Source organism: Neomonachus schauinslandi, unplaced genomic scaffold, assembly GCF_002201575.2.
Source record: "Neomonachus schauinslandi unplaced genomic scaffold, ASM220157v2 HiC_scaffold_184, whole genome shotgun sequence".
NCBI lineage: Eukaryota > Metazoa > Chordata > Mammalia > Carnivora > Phocidae > Neomonachus > Neomonachus schauinslandi.
The window spans coordinates 1-21,398 of NW_025408885.1; the positions used below are offsets into that span (position 1 = coordinate 1).

At 43.6% G+C, this 21,398-nt stretch overlaps 1 protein-coding gene across 1 annotated transcript; it reads left to right on the forward strand.

Annotated features, from left to right (window-relative positions):
* Positions 1–18,616: 18,616 nt before the first annotated feature.
* LOC110582611 (PWWP domain-containing DNA repair factor 3B-like) lies at positions 18,617–20,626 on the forward strand. The gene has a single exon (XM_021692636.1). It carries the CDS (start codon positions 18,617–18,619, stop codon positions 20,624–20,626), a length of 2,010 nt encoding a protein of 669 aa, XP_021548311.1.
* The last annotated feature ends 772 nt before the right edge of the window (positions 20,627–21,398 follow it).

The window sequence follows — 21,398 nt, forward strand, 5'->3', positions numbered from 1 at the left end:
TCGAGCATCGAGCATCGAGCATCGAGCATCGAGCATCGAGCATCGAGGCCCCGGCTGGGCGGCTCCGGTTCTACCATATTCAAGGACGTTTCACGGGTCCTCTTCCCGGGAAATCACAAAAGGATACGGGAGTGTGGAACACGTAGGTGCTCCAGCCTCCACCTTCCCGACGTGGGACACTTTTCACAGTTCCTACGCAGTCTCCTCCCGGGGCCCTTCCCACCCACTGCTTCCGCTCGCAGAGGAAGAGCCATCCTGCTGCGTGTCCTGTGTAAACCAACCCCCTCCGTTTTCTAGGGTTTGCTTTCTGGTTGGTTGGCTGGTCGGCTGGTTGGTTTTTGTTTTGTCTTAGAGACCCGTGTGTGTGTATCCTTGACTGTCCTGGCCTCCTGCTGTGTTGCCTGGGTAGTACAGTAAACTGTATCGCCTTCTGCCTAGTAGTGTTCGCCGCTTCCTTTTTCACCCAACGTTGCGCCCTGACAGTGCCTGTACCATTCCGCAGAGCCGTCCTGCTTTCGTCTTCCCTGTTGGAGCGCACACCACTGTGGAACCACTCCTCAATTTGTTCATCCGTTTTCTTGTCCGTGGACATGTGGATACTTTCCACTGTAGAGCCCTTACAAGCAGTGACGCTAGCAATATTCCAGTGTCTGGCATACGTGCGATTGTGTTTTGCTGCGTTTAAAGGAGCCCAAGAGTTTCGAGGAGTCCCACCAGTAGTGCACAGTGGTTCCTACTTCTCCACTTGCTTTTTTCCTCCCACGGAAAAAATAATTGTACCATCCTTCTTTATTGAATGGTGCATGCTTTCCCTGCTATCAGCCGTGCCATGTCTGTCATATGTCAACTTTCTCTATGTCCCTGATTCTGCTTCTCTATCCTGTTCCACCAGTCACTTCATTTATCCTGTGCCAAAACCACAGCTTGTGGTAGAATGAAGGTTCTAAGTCAGATCTGCCTAACTCTGAATCCTCGGATATTAGCTTACACTATATGATGCCTGAGATCCTTCGGTGATTCCTCAGAGCCTCCACAAGAGGGTCTACCCTACATATGAGGGCCCTTAGCATCTTGCCTGGTTTGACTCCCCTCTTAGGCTCTCCATCCAGAGCTTCTTGCAGTTTCCTCAAGCACGCCATTGCTGTTTCCTGCCACTGGGCCTTTGAACAAGCTCAACCAACTTCTCTGTGGAGTCTCGGTTGACACTCCTTCCTTTGCCTGCCACTGTGACTTGTGTCGCCTCTCTCCTCTCACGGTGCTGTGATCCAATCATCTGTGTGCTAATGAGACTGCACTATTTTGCCTCACTTTGACCATGCGGGAAACCTGTATAATTCTACCAACCAGATTTGGAGCTTACAATTCATATTGGTCACTGTTTGCCCATAAACAAAAACAACATTTCTGTGAGCTTTACTGCCCTTTGAAAGTATACATACCCCCGACTCATTTAATTATCTTAATAACCCTCTGGGAGGTGAATTAGTGTAAGGCCAGTTTATAATTTAAGCGGACAAGGATCAAAGGGTAGAAATGCTTACCCAAGTTTGCTGAGCTGCACAGTAGAGCTAGGACCAGACCTTTGGTGTTTTGACCCATCGCTCTCCCCTGGCCCTCGCCTATCGCTGTTCAGTGTCACTTTGCTGCTCTGGGAATAAACCACATCTTCAGCTGCAAATCATGATCTCTAGCAGTGTTTGTCTCTTCCAGTAATAGAGAAAATGGTTTGAAGAGTGTCGCTGTAGACGTGGAAGTCCTTTTACAAGGTTGTTGTTTTCGATGTAAAGTTCAAAACAAGTTAATCGAGGAAGGTACTCTCTTTGACATTTTGGAGTGCACCTAAACGTTATGAAATGACAAACCCATTGAAGAGTTCGTGCAGACCAGACCAGGTGACAAGGAAAAGGGGTTATCCTCGGTAGAGCAAAGATCAGTAGCTCAACAACTACTTTCAGGTCCCAAATTTTCAGGGACATTCTGATTCTTTGTGGCTGGCACAAGGACGGGAATCTGAATTTGTAAGAAGCTCCCACAAGGGATTTGGGTAATTAATAAAGACAGCGTAAGGTAAGTGCTGTGGTGGGTCCTGTACGTACCTAAGCATTCCATCCTTCACCCTTTCATCCTTACTAACAGAACCTTGACCCCGTTGCATATAGAGGTCAGCACATGGCCCGGTCCAGCTCCTGGGGTGGCCATGATACTTGTCCCAGGTGACCCCGGTGGCATTCCTAGGAGAGCTTCATGAACTGGAAAGACGCAGCTGGTTTCCCCCTTTGAGCTTTCCCCTTTGTCTTGCCCGCAATACAGATCCAATGCCTGTGTCCTTGGAGACAAAAGCCACAGTTAAGGATAGAGGGACAAGAAGAAAGAAGATCCTGGCTCCTTGAGCTGTGGTACCAGCACTGAATTATGGATTCCTACCGTGTGTTAAAAATGCAGTAAAATGCAATTCATAATGATAGAGCGGTATGTACCTGAAATTTATTTTTACCCAACTTGTATCAGGTGTGGTAGACTATTACTGCAACATTTAAACCCAAACATGTATAATGACTCAAAACTACTACTTCGTTTAGGGCGGCCTGGGTGGCTCAGTCGTTGGGCGTCTGCCTTCGGCTCGGGTCGTGATCCCGGGGTCCTGGGATCGAGCCCCGCATCGGGCTCCCTGCTCGGCGGGAAGCCTGCTTCTCCCTCTCCCACTCCCCCTGCTTGTGTTCCCTCTCTTGCTGTGTCTCTCTCTGTCAAATAAATAAATAAAATCTTTAAAAAAAAAAACCAACAACTACTTCGTTTATTTCTCCTGTAACATTTCCGGGAAAGTGAATATGTCCTGCTGGTGGGCATTATCCATGCACTTCTACAGGGACCCAGGCTGTCAGAAAGTCTGCCACGTCCAACACGTGGCTTCCACGTTTGCCCCGGAGGCGGCCTGCTTTGCGGTTTGCTAGAAGGGGAAAAGAGCAGAGAGGTGCACCAGGTATGAGGTTTTTACGAGTTAGGTCGGACAGCGGCACACATCATTTCCGCTGACATCCCATTGCCTAGATCTCAGCCACACAGTCATATCCAACAGCAAGGAAAGCTGGGAAATGATGCCTAGGTTGGGGGCCCAGGAAGAAGAGGCACGCAAGGGTTTAGGTGGTGAGCTGAAAGTCCCTGCAACCTGTGCCTTTCTAAAATCAGTGTAAAACTTGACTACATTGGGTTTCCTTAAAGGGAAACTCACAAAAATGCTCAAAGCATGAACTGAAAGTCCAGCATGAAATTAAACGAGGCTGTCCCACTTATGGCCTGTGAGACACTGAACTAATTTCTTGACTTCTCTAAGCCTCGCTGACTTTCTCACTACCTTAAAGGCATAACGATAGTATTTGTCTCATAATATTTTGGGTGAAATTAAGCGAAATAAAGCATAAAAACCCTTATGGGCACTCAGTGATATAAAGCGAGCACTCAAATATTAATAACAGTATAATGATATTAATGTTCATAATTAATTCTATATAATTGTGATTATGTTATAATAATTATTATATTGCCATTATTATGGCCACTTTTTTAGTCACTGGTACACAATTTCCTGAATATCAAACACTGAATGCAAACTAGTGCCCGCTCTATATTTCAAAGCATAAAAAAATGAATTATTTTCATCATCAGGATTAAATATAACATTTCATTAACAAAGGTGGGTTTGGGACGGGAAATATATATTCCAAGTATACGAATTATTTAGGGTACGTCAAATGTCACAAGGGCATTCTTATTCTTTAAGGCAGTATTTCTCCAAAAGAAGTCAGAGAAGACGACAGATGTTTGAATAAAAGCAAAAAAAAAAAAAAACCTATGTGCAGTCTGGTTGACCCCTCTCTTCTTTTTTTTCCTTCCACTCTCTTTGTTCTCCTTTGGCCTCCATAACTGCATACTCTCCTGTTATCCACTTTCATTCTGGAAATTTCTTTTCTTTTTTTTTTTTTTTTAAGAAATTCAACTCACGTCTTTTATTAAAGGTTCTCATCTGACAAATATTAGTAAAGCTGTCCATTAAACTGTAAATAACTTTTTATTTTTATTTTTATTTTTTTAAAGATTTTATTTATTTATTTGAGAGAGAGAGAATGAGAGAGAGCACATGAGAGGGGGGAGGGTCAGAGGGAGAAGCAGACTCCCTGCCGAGCAGGGAGCCTGATGCGGGACTCGATCCAGGAACTCCAGGATCATGACCTGAGCCGAAGGCAGTCGCTTAACCAACTGAGCCACCCAGGCGCCCTGTAAATAACTTTTTAAGTACAAAAATAGGCAGGTGATTTTATAATCTAAAAAAAGATTTTACATTTTCTTTTTTTAATTTCATTTTATTATGTTAGGCTAGTCACCATACAGTACATCATTAGTTTTTGATGTGGTGATCCACGATCCATTGTTTTCGTATAACACCCAGTGCTCCGTGCAGTACGTGCCCTCCTTAATGCCCATCACCGGGCTAGCCCATCCCCCCACCCCCTCCCCTCTAAAACTCTCAGTTTGTTTCTCAGAGTCCATAGTCTCTCGTGGTTTGCCCCCCCCCCCGCCGATTCCCCCCCCCTTCATTTTTCCCTTCCTTCTCCTAATGTCCTCCATGCTATTCCTTATGTTCCACAAATAAGTGAAACCATATGATAATTGTCTTTCTCTGCTTGTCCTCTTTCACTTAGCATAATCTCCTCCAGTCCCATCCGTGTGGATGTAAAAGTTGGGTATTCATCCTTTCTGACGGCTGAGTAATATTCCATTTGTATATATGGACCACATCGTCTTTATCCATTCATCTGTTGAAGGGCATCTCGGCTCTTTCCACAGTTTGGCTATTGCGGACATTGCTGCTATGCACATTGGGGTGCATATGGCCCTTCTTTTCACTACGTCTGTGTCTTTGGGGTAAACACCCAGGAGTGCAATTGCTGGGTCATAGGGTAGCTCTATTTTCAATTTTTTGAGGAACCTCCACACTGTTTTCCAAAGTGGCTGTACCAACCTGGAATCTGCATTTTAAATAAATGCTCCCGGTTGATCTCAACCCCACTAAAGTTGGAACCACTGTATTTGTCAAGGAGGACCTGACTGTCATCAACAATGGCAGCTCAACATCTCCATCTGGTGGCTTCATAACACCAGTGTGTTTTGCAAATGCAGTCCATGGTTGTTAGAAAACTATTAAAAATCTGAAAAACAGGAAGGAAATAGGTACAAAGGACACGAGTGGAGTATCTGCTCCATGAATAACCAAGACTGAGTTGTAACATCTTTTTTTTTTTAATTTTATTTTATTATGGTACGTTAGTCACCATACAGTACATCATTAGTTTTTGATGTGGTGATCCACGATTCATTGTTTTCGTATGACACCCAGTGCTCCGTGCAGTACGTGCCCTCCTTAATACCCATCTTTTGACTTTTCTAACACCAAACTTGAACTTGTCTGTATTAAACGTTTAAGGGGAAATCAAACTGATGCATCTCAATTGTCATCCGACTACACAAAAACACAGGTATTGGATGAATCCTATCTCTAGATCATTACACCACGTTTTGATTTCTTACAGTGGTGCCAGGAAGATTTCATGAATTTTCAAATTATCCTTCCAGAGGTTAGCTAATAAAGAACATTCCACTTTCCAAAAATAATTTAATACAGAGCACTCTTAGTTAAGTTCTACTGTTAAGTCTTTCTTCTAATTACAAAAGCAATAAATATTCATGGTAGAATAATTTTTACAAAATATAAAATCTACGGAGGAAGTGAAATTCATACTTCATTCCACTACCGAGACACACTATACAGTTTGAAATTGGGGGATACTATCTGCTTCCGTCCTTCCCCCTTCCTCTCTCTCCCTCTTCCCCGTATATTAGTTTCTTTTAACGTTTCACTTTTTTGTACCGGCCTTCATCTGCTACCAGCTCTGGGGTTTCTTTTTTTCCCCCTGTTTTTAATCACACATTTTACTTCTTTCATCTAAGATTTGGAAGCAAAGCTTCAATATTTTATTCAGTGCAATCCCACTTTCATACCGACTACTTCAAGTTAACAGGTTAATGCTAAGCCAATGATTTATGTTTTACTTCTAATTCCCTTCCTTATACTGCTCAGCATTTCATTGGCTCTTGTAAGCGCACCAGTGTGTTGGGTGAGGGATGGCTGACGATGACCGTCCAATGGCGGGGTGGGGAGGGGTAAGGATAGCCTCTTCAACAGGTGCCTCTGGGACAATGGTATATCCACATACAAATGAATGAAATTGGACCCTATAGTCACACCATACACAGAAAGCCTAACTATAAGAGCTAAAATTATAAAAGTCTTAGAATACAACGTAGTAGTAAAGCTTTGTGACCTTGGGTTTCTTAAATATTAGACCAAAAGCAACAAAAGAAAAAAAAAATAGGTAAGTTGGCCTTCATCAAAACGAAAGTCCTTTTGCATTAAAAGACACTATTGAGAGAGAGAGAGAAAATATCCTACAAGATGGGAGAAAACATTGGCAAATCATATGTCTAGGGAGAGTCTAGTAACCAGATTATGTAAAGAACCCTTACAACTCCAACCAAATGGCAAAGCAAACAATAAAAATGGGAGAGGGATCTGAATACATATTTCTCCAAGGAAGATATACAAATGGCCATCAGTCACATGATAATATGCTCAACATTACTCGTCATTGGGAATTGCAAATCAAAACCTAACAATAGCTGTTCACACCCATTAGGATGTCTAGCATTAGGGGGAAAATAACAAATTGCTGTTGAGAATGTGGGGAAGTTGGAAGCCTTATACACTGCTGGTGGGAATTTAAAATGGTACAGCCACTGTTAAAAAAAAAAAAAAAACAGGGCGCCTGGGTGGCTCAGTTGGTTAAGCGACTGCCTTCGGCTCAGGTCATGATCCTGGAGTCCCTGGATCGAGTCCCGCCTCGGGCTCCCTGCTTGGCGGAGAGTCTGCTTCTCCCTCTGACCCTAACCCCTCTCATATGCTCTCTCTCATTCTCTCTCTAATAAATAAATAAAATCTTTAAAAAAAAAAAACAGTTTGGTGAGGGGCGCCTGGGTGGCTCAGTCGGTTAAGCATCTGCCTTTGGCTCAGGTCGTGATCTCGGGGTCCTGGGATCGAGCCCCGTGGTGGGCTCCCTGCTTGGTGGGGAGCCTGCTTCTCCCTCCCTCTCTCTCTCTCTGCATCTCCCCCTGCTTGTGCTCGTGCTCTCTCGCTCTCTCTCTCTCTGCATCTCCCCCTGCTTGTGCTCGTGCTCTCTCTCTCTTTCAAATAAGTAAAATAAAATCTTTAAAAAAATAAAAAGAAGGGCGCCTGGGTGGCTCAGTTGGTTAAGCAACTGCCTTCGGCTCAGGTCATGGTCCTGGAGTCCCTGGATCGAGTCCCACATCGGGCTCCCTGCTCGGCAGGGAGTCTGCTTCTCCCTCTGACCCTCCCGACCCTCCCCCCTCTCATGCTCTCTCTCTCTCATTCTCTCTCTCAAATAAATAAATAAAATCTTTAAAAAAATAATAAAATAAAAAGAAGTAAAAACAGTTTGGTGGTTCCTCAAAAGCTTAAACATATAATTAGCATATGATGCAGCAGAGATATCCCCACCCCACCCCCCAATTTAAAACAGGCATTCAAAAAACACATGAACATGTATGTTCATAGTAGCACTATTCAAAACAGCCAAAAGTGGAAGCAACCCAAATTTCTATCAACAGACGAATGGGATAAACCTAAGGTGGAATATCCATACAACAGAATATTATGCAGACATAAAAGGGAATGTTGCAATGTAGATGGACTTTAAAATCATTATTCTATGTATAAAAAGCCACACACAAAAGGTTACATATTGTGTGATTCCATTCATATGAAATATTCAGAATAAGCCAAGCCATAAGGACAGAAAGTAGATTTGTGGTTGCCAGGGGTTGGGGGCAGGTGGGAGTGAGGAGTGACTGGGTATAAGATGGGTATAAGATTTCCTTTAGCACTTATGAAAATGGGGGGCGCCTGGGTGGCTCAGTCGTTAGGCGTCTGCCTTCGGCTCAGGTCGTGATCCCGGGGTCCTGGGATCGAGCCCCGCATCGGGCTGCCTGCTCCGCGGGAAGCCTGCTTCTCCCTCTCCCCCTCCCCCTGCTTGTGTTCCTTCTCTCACTGTCTCTCTCTCTCTGTTGAAAAATAAATAAAATCTTAAAAAAAAAAAAAAAAGAACTTATGAAAATGTTTTGTTAAGAAGATAGAGGTGACGGTTTCACAACATTGCAAATTTACTTAATGCCACTGGATGGTATACTTTAATTTTTTTTCTTTTTTTGCTTTAACTCGTTTTTTTAAATTTTATTTTATTATGTTATATTAGTCACCATACAACACATCATTAGTTTTTGATGTAGTGATCCACGATTCATTGTTTTCGTATAACACCCAGTTGCTCCGTGCAGTACGTGCCCTCCTTAATGCCCACCACCGGGCTAGCCCATCTCCCTACCCCCCTCCCCTCTAAAACCCTCAGTTTGTTTCTCAGAGTCCATAGTCTCTCATGGTTCGTCTCCCCCTCCGATTCCTCCCCCCCTTCATTTTTCCCTTTCTTCTCCTAATGTCCTCCATGCTATTCCTTATGTTCCACAAATAAGTGAAACCGTATGATAATTGTCTTTCTCTGCTTGACTTATTTCACTTAGCAGAATCTCCTCCAGTCCCATCCATGTGGATGTAAAAGTTGGGTATTCATCCTTTCTGATGGCTGATTCATATTCCATTTGTATATATGGACCACATCTTCTTTATCCATTCTTCTGTTGAAGGGCATCTCGGCTCTTTCCACAGTTTGGCTATGGAGGACATTGCTGCTATGAACATTGGGGTGTATACGGCCCTTCTTTTCACTACACCTCTGTCTTTGGGGTGGGAATGCAAGTTGGTACAGTCACTTTGGAAAACAGGGTGGAGGTGCCTCAAAAAATTAAAAATAGAGCTACGCTATGACCCATCAGTAAGAAAATATTTTAATTAAAGATAATGCTTCTTAGACCACTGTAATAAAGTGTTGAAGTATTTTGAAAAAAATACAAAACAAAACAAAACCTAAGCAGTTCCATTGTAATGTATTCATTTAAGAATAATATTAAGCCCACTATTGCTTACATGTAAATACGCTTTATGAAAAAAAAATACTACATTTTTGAAAACCAAGTATTAAAAGTATGGCATTGTTTTCCATCTTTGCAAATCTACTGAATACCTACCTGAATAGGAAAGACCTGGGTTTTCTTACCTGCCTCTTCACTTCACCTCTTACAATCTGTTGTTTCAATGGAAAGGCAATCCAGATTCACTGATACTGAGTAGGGAGAAGAAGACCTCATTGGTCCTCCAGAGGGTTCTCAGGGACCACCCCCAGCTCTCCCAGAACGACCACTGGGCACTGCCGAAGTCTACTACTGTTCCCTCATGAAGTTTAATCAACCCTTTGAGAGCAGAGACACTATTAGCTGATTTGACAAAAAAATGGAGACTAAGGAACAGAGATGTTAGGGTGCAATGTGAAAGTCACACACAGCTGAGGAGAGGCAGAGCTGAGACTCAAACCTGCATCGGTCTTTCAGAAAGCATCTCTGATTTGAAAAGATGGATGCACCCCACCATTTTCCGTCCCCAAAACCTACATAGGCTACATGGGGGGTCTTGGTATCTCTCTCCCTCTCCTCTACGCTAAGAACCCGGTGAAAGCCTTCATTCAGTTGGCACAGTTATATAAAAGTCCAGCTTGCCCTTCTCTGTTGGATTGCGTCCAGCTTGCCCTTCTCTGTTGGATTGCGTCCAGCTTGCCCTTCTCTGTTGGATTGCGTATAGAATGGGAGGGCTTTGTCTTGCTCCAGAATCTGGGGTCCAGGGCTGTGCTGGGTTTGTCGGGAACCGTCACCTCAAGGGGGCTGATCTGGGGCATCACTTGCCAAATCAGCATTCAGTGACAGCATGTCAGTGGCTTGAAGTCGGCCATAATGGGAGTATTTACATCATGGAAATAGGAAAACCCTGGAAATTGGAACTGCACTCTCCCCTCCCAAAGGCCTGCTTCCAGCACATCACTGCCCAGGACTGGCCACAGAAGAATTGCCTGGAGCTCATTAACAGGAGGAAGAGCTGCATCACAGGGCAGCTCTCTCCCCTAATGTAAATGACTATGAGAGAGGAAGTGTGTGCTGTGTGCCCTGATGATAGGAGCCCTATCTCTGAGCATAGTATTCATTGTCAGTGTGGTTGCAGCAGTCCATGCTGAGCACAGATCCCAAATGTGAGAGGTTCATCTCTATCTCCCTATTGTCCTAGATCAAGGACATTGTGGGGAGTTGTCTCTCTTCTCAGGAACCATTGGTGTCCTGAAAACCCTGTCAATACATATTTGTCCAAGTGTAGACTCAGGGTCATTTGGTCCTACTGCAACCTGAGTTTCTAGTTTGCCTTCCACTGACATCCAGGTCCTTTATCCTCACACTTTTTCTCCTCTTGGGTCATTTTAAATTGACTGAGAGACCTTGGATCCCACCTAAACAAACACACCTGGCCTCATGTGTCCTGGCAGGTTGAAAGGAGGTCCTTAACAGGACCCGGATCCTAAGTGGTGTGTGTGTGTGTGTGTGTGTGTGTGTACGCACGCGCACACGTGTGAAGGGAAAACAGAAGCTGTTATCTATTTCTACTTTATTTCCTCCATAATCCATTTTGCGAAAACTCCCCTGCCCTCCATGCCTTTTCTGAGAACATTGGGTATTGTCTCTGATATTTCATTCATTCATTCACTCACTCATTCATTCATTGGATTGGTCAGGGTGTAATTGACTGAGAGTGAGATCAGTGCTCTGCATCTGAGGGTGTATTAGGACTTCCTGGTTTCCATAGAAAGCTAACATCAGGGAGAATGTTTTGATGACATTCTGGTTTCCATGACAACCGGGGTAAGCCATTCTTTCCTGGAGGCAGAAACACTTAACAAGGATATTTACAGACTGGAGAGATGGAGTAACTGTAGAAACATCGAGACTAGTCGGTGTCTGCTATCAATGTGAGTCGTGTGTGGGTGTGCGCGCGCGCGCATGTTTGTGGGTGTTCCTGGTGTGTGGTCTTTAGTTGGACATTGAGAGCTCTAATCCCTCCTGTTTTATAAGAGAGGATGGCAGCTCCTCTTGTGGGGGGTTAAGGTGATTGAATAACCTGTCATACCCCAGCCCCGTTCTGCTGTCCTAAGGTGACACCATTACACAAGGACATTGTTACCTGAGTTCTTGAAAGCAGAGATCCCCAAATATTTCTCATCGTGTACCTCTGCTTAATGATTGTCCCATGAACCCTTAAAGATGTAAGTTTACTCATTTACACCTACTTATAGTGAAGTTACTATGTGTCCGATATGAGAGAGAAAATTTGAAGTCCGCAAATGAGGCAAATGGGTAGGATTGGAAGACCTAATGTTACTTTGTGTAGCCTAAGGGATAATATTGTGCTCACGCCGAGTAGCTGACACACACACGAACTAAGAAACATCTCTAAAAGACAAAGTCTGAGCCCAAGCTCTGAGGTCTCCTCCTCAGAGGTCATGGCTTCCCAGAACCACCATATCGTGCCTTGGTTTCTCCAGAACTACAAGTGCCTACACTTCCTATCGTGGCACTCCTGTCTCATTGTTCCTTTTTGTCTTTTTTTTTTTTCTTTTTTGGTCTCCAAATAATTCTGTCAAGCTCTCTCTAATTAAAATAGTAAGAGAATATTGCTTATTAGTCATGTTTGGTTTTCCCTCTTTGCTTTTAAGGCAGTTCTTTTCCCTTTGGTTTCTAGAAGTTTCACTATGATGAGCCTAGACCTGTTTGTATGTGTGTTTTCGTGTGTGCAGGGGGCGGGGGGAGTGCAAAGGGAGGAAATGTATTATGCTTGCAGTTTGGCACATCAATATACCACCTGATATTTTTCTTTATTTTTGGAACATTGTTGGCTATTGTTCCTTCATACATTCAGCAGCCCTTCTCTCTTCTTGGACTGCAATACGATATCTCTTATGTGTTTAAATATATACAATTTAATAATGACTGTTTCCTTTGATCAATATAAAATATACCTCAAAGACATTTCTAATCTATTCTCGTTGCTTTCTACGCAATGGTAGGCTACGGTTTTTGCTTGCCTTCTTTTTTGTTCACTTACATCCAGTATTTCATTTCGTATCTCCTTAGAATCTCTGTAAAGTAAGGTTTGGGTGCCTATGAACACATAAATGTGTCCTCCCTGTAATATTTTAAAACATTCGGAAAATGATGATGTCTACCCTCACTCACCACACACTTCCATCCTTTTTCTTCTTCTCTTTCCAATGGAACAATGCCATGGGACATTTCTGTTTACCATTCTAGACTTTTCTCTTGCATTTACATGTCTTTTGTATCCCACGATGAAGTATATACTGTTGTTCTCCGTGTGAATGTGTGCTTCACGTAAAGCGTATTATTTGTACTTAATTGGTCTCTAGTTAGATTTCTTTTGTCTGATTTTTTTTTTTTTTCCTGAGTCAGTACATGAAGGTCTGCATCAGTCTTTGTGTTGGAGACATAACATGCCCTTGTTGGCTTAGATTATAGGTTTGTTAGTCTTTCCCCATGGGTAGCAAGCACCTGGCATACATCCAGTGTTGTTGTGACAACCTACAATGCAGAGACTTATCTTGTGAGCGAGGGCACCTTTTTCTCCTTGTGCACGACACAGGGAAATCAGTACGTTCTGAAATACACACCTCGCCCACTCGCCTGGATATTAGTAACTATGGAGGTCTCGCCTGCTGGAAAGAGGAGGCTGTCCTTGACTTTTTCAACCCTAATGCCGTGCATGATTTCAGTAGTGTTACGGACGGTAGTGGAGGTCTCCTTGTGGCAGGTCATAGGGACTGGAGGGGTAACAGAGCATCTTTGGAAGAAAGTTGGCCTACTTGATGGGAGAAACCACCTGAGTTTGTGAGAGGCATGGGAGAGAAGTCACTCTAGTCTTAAAATAAGGCCCTGAGGGAAACCTTGACCTTTGTAGAGTTCTTTGCTCAAGCACTCATGCTTCTCCTTCTCTGGGTAGATAGCTCTTGATGGTGTGTGCCTGCAAGAGTAGCTTCTCTGGTTCCTTCTTTGTTAAGGAAAAATTGGGAGGCAGAGCTTGGCAATTTGAAGGTATATGTGTATTTAGTGTTGTAGCTGATCATTTGTAGGGGAGAAGCAAGCCTAATTTTTTCACTTCTTTGAGAAAACCGAGGACAGTTCATGATTTTTCAGTTTGTAATATTTGCCATTTAAATGTTTGTACAAAAATAGCCCACATTTCCAAGTGACCTTTATGAATTTATGAAACTAGTGAACAACACAAGGGAAGGGTTTGAAGATTATCAATTCCCATTCAGTTATTCTACAAATGGAACTCAAACCCAATGAAAACTTAAAAACTTTTACATGTGAAAGTTCGTGCTGAATACATCTGGCACTGGAAAGGTGCAAAAACAGGCAAGAACGTATTTTCTTTTACAACTGAAATTACATAAAATGTGCCTTTATAATAAAAAAGGGGGACTGCCAAGTTGTCTTGTCCATTTGTGGAAATACATGTTTTGGGGACAGTTTAAAGTCACAAAACCTACAGCTTAAAAGAGGCTCCCGGGGGGACGGGGTGCCTGGGTGGCTCAGTCGGTTAGGCGTGTCTGCCTTCAGCTCAGGTCATGATCCCGGGGTCCTGGGATTGTGCCCTGTGTCGGGCTCCCTGATCAGTGGGGAGTCTGCTTCTTCCTCTGCTCCTCCACCTGCTTGTGTGCGCTCTCTCTCTCTCTCTCAAATAAATAAATAAAATCTTAAAAAAAAAAAAAAAAAGGAGCTCCAAGGGCTGCCTGGGTGGCTCAGCCGGTTGAGCGTCCCACTCTTGATTTCAGCTCAGGTCTTGATATCAGACTCATGAGACTGAGCCCTGCATTGGGCTCCACCCTAGGCATGGAGCCTGCTTAAGATTCTCTCTCTCCCTCTCCCTATGCCCCTCCCTCCCTTCTCCCTCTCAAAAAAAAAAAAAAAAAAAAAGAGAGAGAGAGAGAGAGAAAGCTCCAATAAATAAGCAGCAATTGTAGGGAAGGGATGAAGGGGTGTTGGGGTAAAGATGAGAGAACTCCTGCCTCTGGGGAGTGGGGGGGGCGGTACGGGAGTCATATCAGGGAAAGTGCCCTTATTTTGAGACAATACCTTCAGAGTATTGTCTTCTTCTTTCTTTGGAAATGATTACAGCCCTCACTGGGGAAAAGAGTTAAGGAATAAAGCTTCCAAAATAATTCTTCCAAAACTCATGGCCGTTGATTGGAGAAATAAATACTCATTGCCATCAAGTTCTTTCATTCATTTTTTTTAATTTTCAAATTTTTATTAATTCATTTAAAATAAAATCATTATATGTGAACATAGTAACATTTTTATGAAAATAACTATATTCTAATGAGATTGGTAGTGATATTAAAAAAAGAAAATAACTATATTCAAAAAATTTTTAAATGTTATAAGAGGAGTGGCATTGTTTTACATTTTTGCAAGTCTTGTTAATGTCTGGCTTCATAGAAGATAGCTGTATTCCATCTGCTTCCTTATTCAGTCTGTTAAATTTTGTTGGTTTGTTTGAAGTATATGAAGAATATGTTGCCTCACACACATATGCGGCTGAAGAAAATAGGTCTATTTTAGAAGCATTACAAAAGAGCCGTTCCATGCAAGATGGGCCGGTGGATTTTATTGTAAAAGCTCTTTCATTCCTTAACCAAAGAGCAAATGGAATAGAACAAAAGTTATACCAGGACTTAAAAGTTGAAGCTGATCCATCTGAGGGTTCCATTTCTTGATGGTCTGGAATTGACTGTGAAGTTATAGATTGCGGAGTTGCTATTTATACCATTCCCCTTCTGGTTTTTCGTTTTAATATTTATTTATTTGAGAGAGAGAGAGCACAAGCGGGGGTGGGAGGGGCAGAAGGAGAGGGAGAAGCAGACTCGCCGGCCGAGCAGGGAGCCCAATGCGGGACTCGATCCCAGGATCCTGGGGTCATGACCCGAGCTGAAGGCAGATGCCCAACTGACTGAGCCACCCAGGCGCCCACCAAGCTAGGATTTTAATTATTGCCTGAGACTGGGCATCCTCATGACGAAATTGAGCCTTGAGATTTTATTACAAAATTAAAGTTGTTATTATGTGACCAAGACCAGAACAACTTGGGGTCAGATGGAGTTTTCACCTAAGAATAAGGTGAAAATCTCCCTATCCCATTCATTCAGCAGATACTCGTTGAGCACCGACATCTCCCTATCCCATTCATTCAGCAAATACTTGTTGAGCGCCGACTAGGTTACTGGATACATTTTCATATCCAAGCCCTCTGAGGATTGGGGGTTACTTTAAAAGTTACTTTAGTGTCATTCAAGGTTCTATTTTTAAGACATTGTTCCTGGTGTGCAAAAGAGGATCGACATTTACATATCATTATCTCTATCTATCTGTCATCTGCCTGTCTATACATCCACCTGTATGCATCTTTAGAGGGAAAGAAGAGAGCTGTGCTCTTGTTAGTACGAAAGATAAAAAGAAAATCATCTGCAATATTAGGTACCAACCCTTAATGGAAGCTGTTTGGACAATGGGCCAAAGCATATGGTGAGAAGGCCATTTAGGATTTAATATTTTCATTTAACACCCTTCCCTTCTGATCGCCTCTCTCAAGGATGCATTGCTTTGGTAATCGGAAAAAGTAACTGCCATTGATATTTTGGCTGTCCGCTGGAAGTTACTCCATTAAAGTGTTTCATAGTTGAACAGATGTACGCAAATGTGAAGAGGAGAGAATATTCAAATCGGTGGTATGGCTTTAAAACCTTTTTAATATCTTATAGAAAATATGTATAAACAGAATAAAAAATGCTGGAGTCTGTGGACCCACATATTTGCAGTTAACATTCCTCCTAGGTGGTCAGATTACTGATGCTTAACATTTTTCCTACTTTATAGTTTTAAACAGCATTTTAGATTTTCCGGTGTGTATTTTCAAAACAAGGAACTGAAAGGAGCTGAAAATAACATCTGCACTGGAAGCAGAAACATTTGCATGCGTGTGTAGAGCAGAAAGCATGGATTATATGCACCGATATCAGGCATCTTGGGTCTCTAACGTCATCGCTCTGGGTGTGTGTATATACCTGTGAGTGTGTGTGTATGTGTGTCTTGGGGATGGGCAGCTATCTGGTTGGAGTTGAGGTGACTCAGGCACTCCTGTTCTGTATGAGGGGCTGGCAGGTCCTGCTGCAGGGAGACTGCAGTTGGCTGAATCACCTGTTCTTCCTTCTCCCTTTTGTTCTGTGTCCTCACATCACACCTGTGTTCTGAGAGCCAGCACACTGAGTTCTCTAAAGCAGAGGACACAGTACCTGCATGATCATACACTCTGGCAAGAAGAAGTTTGTGCAGGCTATGCCCAAAGTAGGTATAGTTAGTCATCATACATTTCATATTATACCTATGAGTATGTGTGAACAAAGCTGTGCATACATGCATTTATTAGGGAAATAATATTTTGTACTGTGAAACATACCATTTGAAACTGATAATGGATGAGCTAAAAGCTGTAAGTGAACTATAATACATATTTGAACAGTGTATACAGAAAAGTAGAACCCATTCACAGGGTATTTCTTGGGGAGGGGGTGGGGAGAGGGATTGAGAGAACAATTGCACTTTCTGCATTACACACATCTAAATGTTTGAAATGTATTTAAGTAAAGTTTTTAAATGTCAGAGAAACCACATTGTAAAGAGATTCACAAAAACGATGTGAAAAATCGGCATTCACATGAAACAGTGATCACATATGCTCTTGAGTGAAGAAATGTAGTCCTAGGTAATATGTGCGGGCATGTGTATATGGATGCATCGGAAGTGTGTGACGAGCCCACGTACCATCATATTGACAGTAAGCATCTTTAATGTATTGCCTCCTATATATCTCTCTCTACCCGTTTTATGTTCTCCACAAACCCATTTAATGTTACTTGAGAAACACCAAAACACACTTATAGACCCCATTTTTGTTACACACACACACACACACACACACACACACACACACACAAGCTGCTACTATTAAATCTATGCATCCAAGACAGACAAAAAAAGACTATGATGAAAGCAGTAGTTCCCACGGTTCTGAAATAGGAGGACTAGCCTAAACTAAGTAGCTTAACGTGGAAATAGTTTTGAAACGCAAAAAGAAGGAAGCAAATAGACATGTCTACATTATAAATGAGACTTAACTAACATTTCTGTTTCAGAATGGGCTACATTCCAGAGTTGGGGAAGGGAAAATGATGAATCCATCCCCGTCTCATTGGCTTAATTTCCCATCTGCTTTTCTGATTTTCTAGATTGACATTAGAGGTACGTAGGAGGTCCTGGGTATCTACATTTGCTGTCATTTGATCCCTGGAAGGACAGTGCACTTCAGAAGCACAGAGCAGAGGTAAAGGGTCTGCCGGACAAGCAGTTGGAGTGTGTGAATCAACAGATACAGCTCACAGAACCTCGCCTCCCCCGACCTACGTGGTGTTCTGTAAGACGTTCCTGTTTTACTAAACATTTCATTTGCAATCACTTCGTGATGACACTTGGGGAGTGTGGTTTATCTTGCTCCTCACTCTACAGCCACTTCTTTACACAAATATGTGCTGGGGGCAGGGGAAACAGCCTTTTAAGCCACCATAGAGAAATGAAAAAGGGCAGGTCACAGCCAATGGCCCACGCCTGCAGCAATCCTTATGAAGGATGGTACCAGTAACCACCATGATGACCTTCGTGAGCCTCTGGATTCTAAGCTCATGCTCTTGAACACAACACTGTGCTGACATTCAGTGTCTGTAGGCTGGAGATCGCCTCTGGCTTCCTTGGGTGGCACAGGGTGGCATTGGCACCCCCAGAAAAATGAGAGCTGAAGCATTCTCCCAGGATGAGCCCCAGAGAGCCCAAAAGGCACAGGATGTCCAATAACCAAATGAGATCTGGAAAATGACACCCACATCCCCACACAGATGCTCTTTAATATTGCAGGAGTAACAAGCAGGGCAAGAAGTTGGGTTTGGAAAGTAATAAAATTCCTCTGGTATCTTCTGCATTTCCCGCCCCCCCCCCCGACCCCCGATACTTGCCATGTATTTACCCCCTGTCTGATACACACTCTTTATATTTCTTTGTTTTATCTCTTATCAATTCTCATCGACCAATGTTCTTCTACTTTCACAAAAGGAATTTTTTTCTAATACTTTTCTTCTTTTCCTTTTCCACATTCCAGTATTCTCCAGTATAGTCCATTCAAAACACAAGTTCCAGCGACCCTGGGAGATTCAGGTGAAGAAGGACAGGCCATGCAAGCCGTAAGCCCTTTGTGGTCCCAGGCCAAAGAGGTGTGGTGAACAACATTGCTTTAGGGAAGACCTGCCGTGCCTGTGGGTATGATGGCCAGACCTCGCGACCTCTGTTAATTACCTCTTGAGAGGAAACTCAAATCATAATGGATGCTGAGTATGTCCTGTGCAATTGGAAAGGCCATTTTTGGCCAGCAAAGGTTTTGTCCAGATCTAGGATCTCACCAAAAAATAAGAGGAAAGGGGCACTTTCTCTAAAAGTTGAGATACTCTCCGTAGATGAAAAAATTGAAGTGAAAAGCACAGACATAAAGATCCTAAATGAGTCTCAAATTGAATACATTACCTCCTTGCTAATAGCCGAGTCGGAGGCCAGTGTCCCACCAGGACAGGAAGTGCCCTACAGAAACGCTCTTACAGTGGCACTGGAGATTCTGAATGAGAGAGCAAATTTGGGTCCAGCAAGAGCATCAGATGATCCAGAGACCATTAAGCCGTCCCAAAGGGGACCACAAAAGCGATCTCGTAGAAAGTACCGGAAGCCCAAAGGGAACTTACTGAGGGGTCTTAGGAAAAGCAAAAAACTCAAATCGCTGCTGGTACGTTCACAGAGTGAGGACGCCCCAGACGGTGGCCGACCACGGGCACACAGAACCGTCACTCCTATTCCAAGGAAAATGCAAGGGGAGTCCTCACAAAGCTCCAGCATGTACCCAAACTTCCCGTCACTTTCAGAGGGTGATTATGAGAAAGAGGGCAAGGAAAAGAGGGACACCTCAAGAGTTAGGCCCTTGCGTTGCCCAGTCAAGGAGGAGGGTACAAGTGCTAAAGATGGAGGCGCCCTTCCATCTCTGCCACCAGGGTTCAACCTCACTGTACCCAAGGCTCTGAAAGAAGAGGCACGTGACACCGACCCAAAGACCCTGGCCGTCTCCTCTGAATGCTCTGCCTTCTCCGGGAATGTTGGGGACCACGGAGAGGGTCCCTGGAAGCCAGGCTTGGAAGGTGTGGCAGCATCCTCCAGTGCCCCTAACCCGAAGCTGCGTTATTCACTCCGTCTGGCAAATAGAAAAAGGAAGCTGCAGGTACCAGAGTTTGAGAAAGGGCTGCAAGGACTTCAGCCTTCCGTCAACTCAAAGGCTATCAGCCCCACCACTGCTATTAAAAAGGATGTCAGCAAGGAAATGGGACAACCGACAAGCATGGCTTTTCCACAGGAGCCTTGTCCCATTGAAGGAGGAATGATGGTCTGGTTCAAATTCCAGGATCACCCATTTTGGCCAGCGGTGGTAAAGAGTGTCAGCCAAACAGAGCAGACTGCAAGGGTGCTTTTGATTGAGGCAAACATGCACGGCGAAATGAGGGGCATTCGAGTTCCTCTTCGAAGATTAAAGCATCTGGACTGTAAAGAGAAAGAAAAACTGATGAAGAGAGCCAGGAAAGTGTACGAGCAAAGTGTGAACTGGTGTTTCTCCCTGATTTCCCACTACAGAGAAGGGCTCAGTCGCGGGTCTTTTGGAGGCTCTTTCCTGGACTATTATGCTGCCGACATCAGTTACCCAATTAGGAAAGCCATCCAAGACGGGGATGTGGAGATTGATTTCCCAAAGGTGAATTATGCCGACCTGGAAGATTCTGAGGAGGAGGCCTCCCTGGACGGGAAGAGGCCCTGCAAGAAAATTCTCCCTGACCGCATGAGGGCTGCTCGGGACCGAGCCAACCAGAAGCTAGTGGACTTCATCGTGAAAAGAAAGGGAGCTGATCACCATCTTCTGGACATTGTCAAAGGCAGGAAAGAGTCCAGGTGGCTGGCATCATTTCTGAATTCAAGCAGGTACGTGATCTGCATTGAAACATACCTGGAGGATGAAGACCAGTTGGATGTGGTGGTGAGACATTTACAAGAAATCTACAAACAGATAGACAAGAAAATGCTGACTCTGACAAGGGATGACAAAGTGAGTTTTGTTCTGGAAGTTCTTCTGCCAGAAGCAATCATTTGTTCAATAGCTGCACTTGATGGATTAGGCTACAAGGAGGCAGAACAAAGGTACCTCCAGGGGCCACCTGTGCATTACCGGGAAAAAGAGCTATTTGATAAAAATATCCTCAAGGAAATGAGAAAGGGACCAGCAACAAGGGGCAAAGCTAAATAACTCCTCCTGTGCCCGCACTTCAGCAGAGCGACCTCTAACTGCCCTGTCTGTATGAAATGTGTGATTCCTTCCATTCGCTATGGCATGTAAATATGTTCTGTAAATTTGAGACCCCGGGAACATGCTGGATTCATCTTGGAGCAATCTCTAGCACTTATGGGTAGCACGGCCATCATCATTTCTGGTTCCCAAACGCTTCACAAACTAATTTGTTAAAATACTGCAAACAGTTGTACTTCCCTCTACTTGCTTGGATGTGTACTTGTCCAGGTGTTTTCATAATGTTGCTTTTGACAGTACTTCATATTTCAATATAGGATGCGCATTCTTTTATTACATCAAAGACCCCTGGTGTCAGACATTAAGCCACAATCGTTTTTGAAATCCAGGATAGATGCTCACAGAAACTTCACGTGGATTTCTCATCCTTTTTGCGACGCCTCAGCGTAAATGATTGGATTCCCTCTTGAGATAATTCCTGAATTTGATCTGCCATGCTTATTTGTTTGGAAAAATAGCCCTGAGGGGTGAAGCCAACAGCAGAGATGTTTTCTATATATTGTCACTACCTTCAAATGGTTCTTGGAAAAGCAGTCTGGAATCCAAAGTCAATGGGTCATCTGCATGCAGTCCACAAGTGGATGAACGAAATCTCAGCGGGCAGTAAACATTTTGTCAGCCTGTGCAAGATGGTTAACTCTTTGCTTCCCTAAGATTCCACTTAGGGAAGTAGCTCTTGTTCGGTGGCTAAGTGGTTTCCTAAAACAGACAG